Source organism: Mixophyes fleayi, chromosome 12 (genome assembly GCF_038048845.1).
Source record: "Mixophyes fleayi isolate aMixFle1 chromosome 12, aMixFle1.hap1, whole genome shotgun sequence".
Lineage (NCBI taxonomy): Eukaryota > Metazoa > Chordata > Amphibia > Anura > Limnodynastidae > Mixophyes > Mixophyes fleayi.
The window spans coordinates 73556735-73568839 of NC_134413.1; the positions used below are offsets into that span (position 1 = coordinate 73556735).

At 41.6% G+C, this 12105-nt stretch overlaps 1 protein-coding gene across 2 annotated transcripts in view; it reads left to right on the forward strand.

Annotated features, from left to right (window-relative positions):
• Positions 1 to 12105, forward strand: part of NTRK1 (neurotrophic receptor tyrosine kinase 1) — a 111801-nt gene that overhangs the window by 77779 nt on the left and 21917 nt on the right. For both annotated transcript variants that reach the window (XM_075193377.1, XM_075193376.1), the window contains exons 7-11: positions 1999 to 2134; positions 3423 to 3752; positions 4052 to 4069; positions 5801 to 5859; positions 8091 to 8193. In XM_075193377.1, the coding sequence (XP_075049478.1) occupies positions 1999 to 2134; positions 3423 to 3752; positions 4052 to 4069; positions 5801 to 5859; positions 8091 to 8193 (646 nt within the window). The remainder of the gene's footprint in view (positions 1 to 1998; positions 2135 to 3422; positions 3753 to 4051; positions 4070 to 5800; positions 5860 to 8090; positions 8194 to 12105) is intronic.

Genomic DNA, 12105 nt, shown 5'->3' on the forward strand with positions numbered 1-12105 from the left:
AGGGAGTCCATGAACTCATGGAGTCCAAGAAGGGAGTCCATGAACTCATGGAGTCCAAGAAGGGAGTCCATGAACTCATGGAGTCCAAGAAGGGAGTCCATGAACTCATGGAGTCCAAGAAGGGAGTCCATGAACTCATGGAGTCCAAGAAGGGAGTCCATGAACTCATGGAGTCCAAGAAGGGAGTCCATGAACTCATGGAGTCCAAGAAGGGAGTCCATGAACTCATGGAGTCCAAGAAGGGAGTCCATGAACTCATGGAGTCCAAGAAGGGAGTCCATGAACTCATGGAGTCCAAGAAGGGAGTCCATGAACTCATGGAGTCCAAGAAGGGAGTCCATAAACTCATGGAGTCCAAGAAGGGAGTCCATGAACTCATGAAGTCCAAGAAGGGAGTCCATGAACTCATGGAGTCCAAGAAGGGAGTCCATGAACTCATGGAGTCCAAGAAGGGAGTCCATGAACTCATGGAGTCCAAGAAGGGAGTCCATGAACTCATGGAGTCCAAGAAGGGAGTCCATAAACTCATGGAGTCCAAGAAGGGAGTCCATAAACTCATGGAGTCCAAGAAGGGAGTCCATAAACTCATGGAGTCCAAGAAGGGAGTCCATGAACTCATGGAGTCCAAGAAGGGAGTCCATGAACTCATGGAGTCCAAGAAGGGAGTCCATGAACTCATGGAGTCCAAGAAGGGAGTCCATGAACTCATGGAGTCCAAGAAGGGAGTCCATGAACTCATGGAGTTCAAGAAGGGAGTCCATGAGAAAAATACAATGTCTTTATTTTCACTAGCCTCTAACTGAAATTTAAAACCATAATAGTATTAGCAGTACCTGTGACTTGATCACTAATATAAATCACAGATAACCTGATGTAAGTTTTCTAAGGCTATAAATCTATATAACCTTAGATTGTATCTCCCGCCTCGATTATTGTAACCTTCTCCTCACTGGCCTTCCCCACTCCTATCTCTCCCCTCCCCCGCTCTATACTCAATGCGGCCGCAAGACTCATCTTCCTCTCGCGCCGCTCCTCCTCTGCCTCCCCTCTCTGCTTTGTCTTACACTGGCTCCCCTTCCCCTACAGAATCCTTTTCAAACTCCTCACCACCACTTGCAAGGCTCTCTCCAACTCTACTGCCCCTTATATCTCTAACCTCCTCTCCATTCACACTCCTGCCCACTCCCTGCACTCGGCCAACGACCGCCGTCTCTCCTCCACTCTTACCACCTCTTCCCACTCCAGAATCCTAGACTTTTCCTGTGCAGCCCCCCTTCTCTGGGACGACCTCCCTCGTTCCATCCGTCTCTATCCTACTCTGTGCTCCTTCAAACGTGCACTCAAAACTCCCCTCTTCCTCAAAGCCTACCAACCATCTACTTAACCCCCATCTCCTCCCTTTTGCTCATCCTCCCTTCTCTTCTCTTGCCTCAACTGGCTTCTCTTGTGCCTGGTCTGTTTACCCTCCCTTAGGATGTGAGCTCGTATGAGCAAGGCCCCCTCCCCTGCTGTCTCCATACCTGTTCTTCCGCTCCGTTTTTACTGCATATGACTGGCCAGAGTTTCTGAAGTATTGGTACTTTTTGTTCATTGTTCTGTATGGTTTCACCCTGTATAGTCTACTGTTAGTACTGTGTGCGGCGCTGCGGATACCTTGTGGCGCCTAACAAATAAAGGATAATAATAATAATAATAATAATTGTATTTTTTCGTAGAGGAAACCACTCCAGTAAGTGTATCTTGGATTTCTTTAGTGAGGTTAGTCCAGTGGCCTGTACTAACCACATATGCCTAGAAACAGTCCTGCTGGGTACACCAGACAATTCTCAGTACAGTAGAATGAGCCCTCAGCTTCATAGCTAAGTTGATAGACCTCAATTTGGTACATGACCTTCTGTATTCCATCCCAAGTATATTGCAACTTCGTGAATGTGTTACGGTGAAAACATTTGAAAAAATCTTTAAAAGCTGGTTATATTCACCTTATTGTCCATACAGCAATCTGATGGTCCATATACAGAGATATTCCTTCATCTTTTCAACATCTCCAAAGAGTTCAACAAGCGTGATGTCACCTGCTGGGCCGAGAACATGGCTGGCCCGACCAAAAAGTCTGTCCAGATAGATGTCCATTGTAAGTAGACTGTTTAAACTTCATTTTCTGTCTCTCTTTTCTGAATCTACAGTATGTCTCCATATTACAACTCCACATTTTCCTGTAAAAAATAATGTTAGAGGGATTGTTGGTGAAGCACAAGGACTTTTACTAGTAGCTTGGGTCTTAAGACAGGTAGAGGATGACCTTTCAGACAAGCATATTCCTGGTGAGACATCATCACTCAATAGAACAAAGTCTATACTCTCATCAAGGAATCATCTCTTCCTGGCAGCCTGCTCTTGATCTGAGAGCATGGTCTTACTTATGGGAAGGCAATCTCACTCACTGGAAAAACCTTGTAATTAATTCAAGAAACCAATAGCCACACAAAGTGTAATGGAATCGCACTCTGAATTATTCTAATAAAACAGTGTGGTTTAAGTCTAACGTCACCCTGTAATTAACCCGTGCTGGGCTGTGTCTCCATTTGGACTGTAGCACTGTTTGTTTAATCTTTGGGGCTGTTGATACCATGCACAGTACAAGGACAGGTTCACAAAGGCCTAATGTGGCAGGGCCCTAGAGGGGACAGTGCATTTTTTTTTACCATTTTAACTTCTTCACCTAGTTGTTGAAGGAAAGGTTCATTTCAGACCAATCCCAGACATGGTCTGTCAGCCTAAATGGTTAGTTCTGGATAGATTCCAGATCTGTCTCGGGAGTATTTGTCTGGTGTCTTCAGAATTGGCAGGATACTAAACTAGCCACGCACAGATTGATATTTCACATCTATGACTAGTAGAAGGATATTTGATACTACAGACTCCTTACTTTGGTAAATAGCCCCTCCAATAAAATATCTTCAGTTCTGATAAACTCCTGAAACTTTTACACAGATGTTATTGTAGTAGTTCTTTTATAGTGATAGAGTTTATATCTTCAGTTTACTGGTCCTTTAGCATGGACTTAATTAAGTTTATGTTAAATCCAGAGGGGAAGTAAAAGGGACAAATGTTTGTGTCTGGGGAAGGGGGGAGACAAGGCATTGGGCCATCATGGCCCCACCCCCAGCGGCACAACAACACAATCATCAATGCCACTCCCCCTGCCCATTTCAGAATAAAATTAAGCAGGATGCAGGAGGGTGGCCTTCCCTGCTTGGAGATCAGGAGGACTCCCCGAAATTCTGTAGTCTCTCGGCAAGTATGGTTCAACATTAAATACTTAATTTAACCCAGGTTAGGTATGCAGTATGTATGATCTTCATACTGTTATATTGACTACAATGTTTCCATAGCTAATCCTGGCCATCTTTCTCTCTCAGTTCCAGCGGTGGTAAAGGTGTTGGGAGAGGTTATACGTCAATATCACTCCTGTATCCCGTACTCGATAGACGGGAACCCAGCACCAGATCTCAGCTGGCAGTTCAACGGCCAGGCCCTAATTATGAACGCGTACACGTTCACCAAACCACTGGTGTACAGAGAAAACGATACACTAATCCACGGCTGCCTGTACCTCAATAACCCAACGCACGTCAATAATGGGAACTACACACTGCTGGTGAGGAACTGGCTGGGGGAAGACAGTAGGAGCGTGTACAGCATATTTATGGAGAATCCCTTCAACTTCGACCCGGAGGTGCCTATCCCAGGTGAGGAAATTAAACCATTACAGAAAAAACTGGCGATTAAACCATAACTATTCCCAGCTTCTAAAAAGAAAAAGTGGAGGTGTTGCCCATAGCAACCAATCAGATTCTAGCTATCATATTCTAGAATGTTTTAGATAAATGATAGCTAGAAGCTGATTGGTTGCTATGGGCAACACCACCACTGTTCCTTTTTAGAAGATTTATTGAATCTATCCTCCAAAGTAAAGTTCTGTACTGTATTAAAAACTTCATTGATTAGAATTTACTGAAACTAACTCTATTTTCTTTATTTTTTTCAGTGTCCCTGTCTCCTGGGGGTAAGTCGGTTTGCCTAATTGTTTCTGTCAACAAACTCATTAATTTTTGAATGCCATTAAAGCTGTTTTGCATCTCTTGACTTTGCAAATTATCTTGGCTAGATAAGTGTAGATTTCAGGCGATGAACCAGTAGGGTTGTCCAGCTTAAACGGACATGTTTAGATTTGAGATTTTATGTGCTCTTGCTGATCAGCGAAGTGCAAACAGTTGTCTCCTGTAGCTCATTATTCATGCATGTAAGATATGTCTATTCATGAAAGTTTGCCAGTGGCTTCGTAAATCAAGAGTGTTGCATGCGTCAAGCCTTGCGTGCAGAGAAAAGCACTTCCCGAGTGCAACAGACACCTAAACTTACATATTGGTGAATTTGTGTATCTGTATTTAGTTTGCAGCTAACAGTGGTTATAGCATATTATATAAAACATATTTTGTGGATTTTGTGCATGTTTCCCCCCTCCTCGTACACAGATCATGGTTGGGCAGATCCTGTAAGTTACCATATCTGCTTCTGACTTACATAGTACATATGAAGGTAATATAATAAAAAAAAAATAGACCTATCTGCTCTATAAAGTGGATTAGTGTCATTTCTTGCTTTGACAAATGTAATACGATAATAATGTTACTCTGAGTAGTCAGCACTGCCTGAGGGACCTCTAGACTATGGCAAAATTAAGCCTGCTCTTGTGACAGGCAAGTGCTGCCTTCTTAGCCTAAATGACTGACCGAGAGACATGGTAAGAGGCAATGTCCTAATTTAGGCTCTGGGGCTAGGGGTCTATACTGCGTATTTCTTTCATGAAGCTAGATGCAAATAATGTAAAGATACTTCCTATATAAAAGACCCTAGCTTTGAACCTGCATATTTATTTTGTGGGGTCAGATTGACCGAAGGTCGAAAAATCCTATTACTAGCGAATACGGACGCTTTCTACAGTGACCTGGCTTTCTCCGCTTCGCTCTATACATGTCATCGGTCATTGCCAGTGATAATATTGCTATCCACAGAGATACCCCTGCAGGCATTACCTGTGGGAACCTATTTATCAAGTATATAATGATGGCGTTAATATAAATATGGGGTGGAGAGGTAGATCATCCTTATCATCATCACCATTTATTTATATAGCGCCACAAATTCCGCAGCACTGTACAGAGAACTCCCTCACATCAGTCCCTGCCCCATTGGAGCTTACAGTCTAAATTCCTTAACATACACACACACACAGACTAGGGTCAATTATTGTTAGCAGATGGACTAGAGTCAATTTGGTAGCAGCCAATTAACCTACTAGTATGTTTTTGGCGTGTGGGAGGAAACCGGAGCACCCAGAGGAAACCCACGCAAACACGGGGAGAACATAAAACTCCTCACAGATAAGGCCATGGTCGGGAATTGAACTCATGACCCCCGTGCTGTAAGGCAGAAGTGCTAACCACTATGCCACTGTGCTGCCCAGATATATAAATGATTTTTGATTTTTTTAAAAATCTTAGGTTTCCTGACTTGATGGCCTTTTAATTAACCATTACCAGGTCATTGGCGGAAACACTGCAAAGGAATACAAACACAATAAGTAATTTATTTATATTCAAATGCAAATATGCCAACCGTTTTCCGCGTGATAATGTTTGACCAGCAGAAGCGGGTAGACATCTATATATTTTAGTGTAGTTTATGACGGTATACATCATAGAAATATATATATATATATTTTATTATTTCGCAGGTGGAGGCAACAGTACATTCCTGAACCCAGTTGAGACAGTAGAAGACAACACATTTGGGGTAAGTTAGTTACCTAGAAATCTGTTGCTGGAGCTACATTAAAGCCTGGACCTCAGACATCTAACCCGGTTATGTGCGCACACCTTAAGGAACCACAAGACAAACACTAAGCAATTACCCAGCAAGATATAATTTAAGTGCATTTGACAACGTGTTAATTTGTTCGGCATTCGTAAAAAATCTAGTCTGAGGTGAAAGCGGAAAACCACTAATTGATGCGTAATAAATACTGGTTTTATTTGGAAAAAAATTCGAAAAGGAAATGAAAGTCTTATAAAACCTTCTAATAATAGTAATATTACTAGAAGGCCATCGTCTTGTATGTTGTAGCACAACACACTCTAGTGGTGATAAAGTTTGCTGAATCTTAATAAACTTTTATACTCCTAAATAATTCAAAACCTCACAGATTTATCATCTATCCCCAAATGTAAAAGTACCCTTCTCAATGAATGCAATAACACACAAATGAATATTTATTCCTGCAAATTAATAGTAAATCCCACAAGTTATTGTGGCATTAAACCATACAAAATAACGCATAATATCCTAATTTAGTATTAACAACAGGTGATGTTTTGCTTTTCTTTTTCCACTACTGATTAGACAGGAGGCAAACATACATAGATCCGGGAAACAAGTCTTCTAAATAAATAATACCACTTGTACATCAATAATAAACAAACCATAATTAATATCAAACTCTAAAGATATTATTTATTATTACCATTTATTTATATAGCGCCACTAATTCCGCAGCGCTGTACAGAGAACTCACTCACATCAGTACCTGCTCCATTGGGACTTAGTCTAAATTCCCTAATATACACACACAAACTAGGGTCAATTTGATAGCAGCCAATTAACCTACCAGTATGTTTTTGGAGTGAGGGAGGAAACCGGAGCACCCAGAGGAAATCCACGCAAACACGGCGAGAACATACAAACTCCACACAGATAAGGCCATGGTTCGGGCATTGAACTCATGACCCCAGTGCTGTAAGGCAGAAGGGCTAACCACTGAGCCACTGTGCTACCTAGCTTAGATAAAGGTAATTTTCTTTGCCTTTTTTGAAACGGTAATGGTGACAGATTCAGTGCCACCCGGAAATCTAAGCTAGGACTCTAAAAACGAAACATCGGAGATTCGGAGACTAAAACCAAATGCCCAGTAGACCAGGGATGGATCATTCTAAATAATTTATGGTATACTTGTATACCATATATAAAGTTGGTACCAAGCTTTTTAAGTACCCCATCTCCCTCAGCCCAGGAAGAGCCCCAGTGTTTCTCGGTATGGGGCTGGCCATCTCTGGATTGGGGTAAGCTGGGGTTCTGTTGCTACTCTCCTCCATGGAGGCACTAGCCCTCCTCTGGAAAGTCTACGGTTAGTTTGTACCATAGGTGCCCGTGGTTTCCCAGTTATGGTGGGAATCAGGCAGTATGTTTAGCACTGCGAGGGGAATGGTCATGTATGTCAAGTGCGCCTACTTTGTACTTTGCCAGGAAAACCTTCACTCCAGTGGTCTTCACTGCAGCAGGGGTATTAATAGACTAAATGCATCCAGATTTCCCAAATAGTTCCCAAATCTTCTGCTACTTTCGCCATACATAGCTTATTAATTAAGGAAACCATCGAGGACTGGAGAAATTCACTTGTCCGCCTCTAGGAGGCGACGAGTGTATTCTCATATATAACGCCAATAGATCCACTTTAACTATTTACCCGGGGGCAAACGCAGCAGGGTTTGTAGAGGGGAGTTTCCACACCACGCCACCAGTGGGCGTGACCAGCATGCATGGGGGTGTGGCTATAATATTAGACAGTGCTTGGCTGCTCTCCAACTCTTCCTATCCCCATAATATACATGGGCAATGCTGCGTGCACTACTGTTAGGTGCACGCAGCTCTCCCTTTTCAAGCAGAGCCATGTGAAGCGGGGCAGGGTCCAGCCACCTCAATTATACAGTGCCCCAGGCTTGGGGAAGGGGAGTTCCAGGCACTAGGAAACCCCCCCCCCTCGGTTTGCCTATGTTACCTAAATACTATCCTTAAATACTAAAATCCTCTTTAGCTAAATATCTTACGTGGGTTATATCACTTTCATGAAGTTTCCAGTTTATATTCCCAGATGACTTAGAGTGCTCTGAGGCTCTCACGTTACACCTCTTGATAAGAAGGAGTTTTGGTGACGTACAGCAGGCTCAGTTTGTGTCTGTGTTTCCCATCAGGTTTCGGTTGCTGTGGGACTGGCTGTCTTCGCCTGCTTGTTCCTGCTCGTCATGCTGATTGTACTTAATAAGTGTGGGAGACATTCTAAGTTTGGAATCAACCGTAAGTTTTTCACTTTATGAATTAACCTCGACCGTTTTAGTCACAAATTAACATAATTCTTTTGGCATGTGTCATGTGATAGTTTATGTCATTATGTAACTAGTTATTATGTCATTTAAACCTATTTTATTTTTAAATTAACATGTGGGCCAGCCCCATAGTTTTATTGCCCTGTATAATATTTCCTAATTGAGTTATATTTAAATAATGGTATTTCTACAGCAATAGTTTCCCTAGTTTTAGTACTATTGTCTGGCACAGTCTTTGAACAACTTTGTTCCTATATTATTTGTTCCTATATTTGTTCCCATATTATTAAACTCTAATAGATAAAACTGTATTTTAAGGTTGAAATAAATTGTTGCCCATTGGCCACCATCTTCAGTCCCTTTATTCAATCTTTACCCTCCTCCTTCCTATGTCTACCCTTCACTTTCTCTCTAACATGTCCATTCTTTATTTTTCTCTCAAAGTATCCATCCTTCACTCTTCTCCTACCCATGTGGATAATTCATACTTCTCTCTAGGTCTATCATTTACTAGTCTCCCTATGTCCATCCTTCACTCCTCTCTGTCTTCACCCTTAACTCTTCTCCTCCCCATGTCTATACTCTACTTTCTATTTCCCATTTCCATCCTTCACTCGTTTCCAACGTAACTCCATTCATCATTCTTGTCCTCTCCATGTTCACGCTTCATGTCTTTCCATTACTTTCTCTTTACCATGTCCATCCTCTTCCATATGTTCTGCCCTTACTTTTCTCATTTCCATTTCTGTCCTTCAGTCTTGTCCTCCCTACGTCCATTCTTTACTCTCATTTGTCTCATGTTCTCCTTCCCATGTCCATGTTTAACAACTCTCATCCCCATATCCAACTTCATTCTTCTCCTCCTCCCCATGTCCACTCTATAGTCTTCTCTTTCATATGTCTATCCTTTGCTCCTCACCTCCCTATATCTATCCTTAACTTTCTTTTTCCCATGTCCACTCTTCTTTCTTCTCCACCCCATATCCATCTTTCAGTCTTCTCCCCCCATATCCATCTTTCAGTCTTCTCCTCCCCATATCCATCTTTCAGTCTTCTCCTCCCCATATCCATCTTTCAGTCTTCTCCTCCCCATATCCATCTTTCAGTCTTCTCCTCCCCATATCCATCTTTCAGTCTTCTCCTCCCCATATCCATCTTTCAGTCTTCTCCTCCCCATATCCATCTTTCAGTCTTCTCCTCCCCATATCCATCTTTTAGTCTTCTCCTCCCCATATCCATCTTTCAGTCTTCTCCTCCCCATATCCATCTTTTAGTCTTCTCCTCCCCATATCCATCTTTCAGTCTTCTCCTCCCCATGCTCGTTCTGTACCCTTTGACTCCTCATATCCGTCTTTATCCTCCTCATGTCCATCTTCCGAAATCCATTCTGTACTCTCCTCCTTCCCATGTCCACCTTTCACTCTTCTCCTTCCCTTTTCCATAATTTGAAGTTGGTCAATCACGATTCCTTTGCTCATCACCTTCTCATAGGTCTGTTTACCATTTACAGTGATGTACTTTAAAACACCACATAGAAAAGGATGAAAGAGGAACTGTCTTAGTGATTTATTCACACTGGTCTAGGCCTGCCATATTTTCCTACAAAAATGTATTCAGAGATTAAGTCGTATCATCTCCTCCCCTTCTTTTTTTTTTTTTATAATTTTTTATTTTCAGTGGTCAATCAAGAAAATACAGACAGCAAAACGATAACACTGTGTAGCATGCACAGTAAAATCACAACAGTTATTGTGGTGTATCGCATATTAGGAAACCTCCTCCCCTTCTTTTGATGTGAGGTGTAGCCTCTTTTTTTGTTTTTGTGATACTGAGAAGTTTTATGTATTTTTAATATTGACATATCCCATTCTCCTGGTATTGAGCTGTGTCATGTTCTCCCATTCTTCTGATGTGTGTCATGTTCTCCTAATGTTCTAACATTGAGATCTGTTGAGTCTTCCCATTCTTTTGATGTTGAGTTGTTTCAGGTCCTTCCATTCTAATTTAGCTAACTGCTTTTCCCTGATACCGAGATATGTCAAGATATGGTATCTCCAAAAATGTTATATAGGCAGATTGTTTTTTTTATTTGCTACCCTTGGATACAAGAGCTGAAAAACTCAACTCAGTGCGTCAGATGCAATTGTATCTACACAGCAGATCTGTTGCGGTATCTAAGAGCATTACATGCAGACACATCTGGCTAGGCAGTAGAAGCGGAGTACCCCTTCAACATTAACTTTAATCTCTTCCTACCACTATGCCCTTATAACAAGTTCAATTGCATCCGCTGCTGTACCCCTGATAATGAACTTCTTCGGGTCAGAATATATTCCCTAATTTAAAGCTATATTTGTATACAATGTCAGCGGTGACAGACTCGCATCTTTCCGTTCCATTTCACCAAGACCTCTCACAGGACTGTGTGATCAATACATATCAATAGAGAGGGCAGGAGAAGGATGCAATAAAATTGTTGATAATGTGGGATTTGTATTCAGGAAAATTTATAGCTTGTTACTACTGTAACACTGGACTAAACACAAAACAATAGTTCCTGCAACAATGCACAACATGGTAAGACAACGCAGGAAAGTTGGTAACACAAGCTATACTCTGGATGTCTCAATAAATCAGAGTTCGCTGGCTTAGAGGCATGCTTGATGCCATGTGAAAAATGATGTACCAAAGGTGAAGCCAAGGTTGTCTAAATAAGAGATGTCTATTGTGACATATTACTTACTTAAGCACTTTAAGTCGTTCTATTTATTTGTATAAATAAACATACACCAGCACTTTTTCCTTTGTTTGCAATCCCTGGCTAATAAGTTTGGTTTGCAGGGTAAAGGGATACGATCACAAAGAATTTTTAAAGGAATCTATTATTAAAAACCGTATCGCAACTAAAATTATAATTTTTATAAACTATTGGCGACCAGTCACGGCGAGGAAAGCACGCAGAGGTTTCAGGGTTAATCGCAACCTTCTTAAAATTGTTTTCGCGCAATATGTCTATCTGCATTTTCTCAACTTTAACTGAGGCAAAGTAAGAAGTGTTTTGCAAAGAGCCACACTTCATTAGAGCTTGTCCCCCCCCCCTGCGCCAAGCAGTAAGAAGCTGCTAATTCACTTTTGAAATTCATTCAAGCCTTAAATGGGTTTGATGTGTCTGTTTCCCAAGGGCCTGGAGGCTGGAGATAGCGCAGAAGATTCTGAGTGTGAGATGGAAAAGTAGCATGTGTCTCAGCACTAAAGTCTACAGAGCTAGAGAGCCGCTTGTGTAACCCTTTCTGCTCTCAGCAGACTTAGCAAGGTCAACGCTAACACACAAGTCAAGATCACAATGTATTGTTAAAAGAGTTCGCAAATAGCTTTCTACAGCGACCTTTCTCCTCTCTTTATGTTATCTTTGGCTGTGACTTTTATTGCAAGGTTTATTGTAGATCTAGAGATATATCAGAGGCGTCACTATATGTCTTTTAAAGGCATGGATACTTAGTGTTTATATTATATTATATTTATACCTCCCAACTTTAAGACATGCAAAATCAAGACAGAATAAGCCCCACCCATGATCCCCAAAAACCCTTCCCAGATCCTCCCAAAAATGTCCACTTTTACGCTCCGCACTTTCGAGGTCCATGATTCAGGCCCCACCAAAATCTGGACAGTTGGGAGGTATGTTATATGATCATATACACTTTCACACGAGAGTATATGTGTTTGTACATGGGGTACATTACTACAGCATTAGGAGCCATGACGGCACAGGACGAGAGCTTAGATCGATAAATGTGTGTGTGTGTGTGTGTGTTTGTACATATTTAGCTATACACAAAACCTATTTAGAGATTATTATATTATATATTGTGCTCTGCGCCTA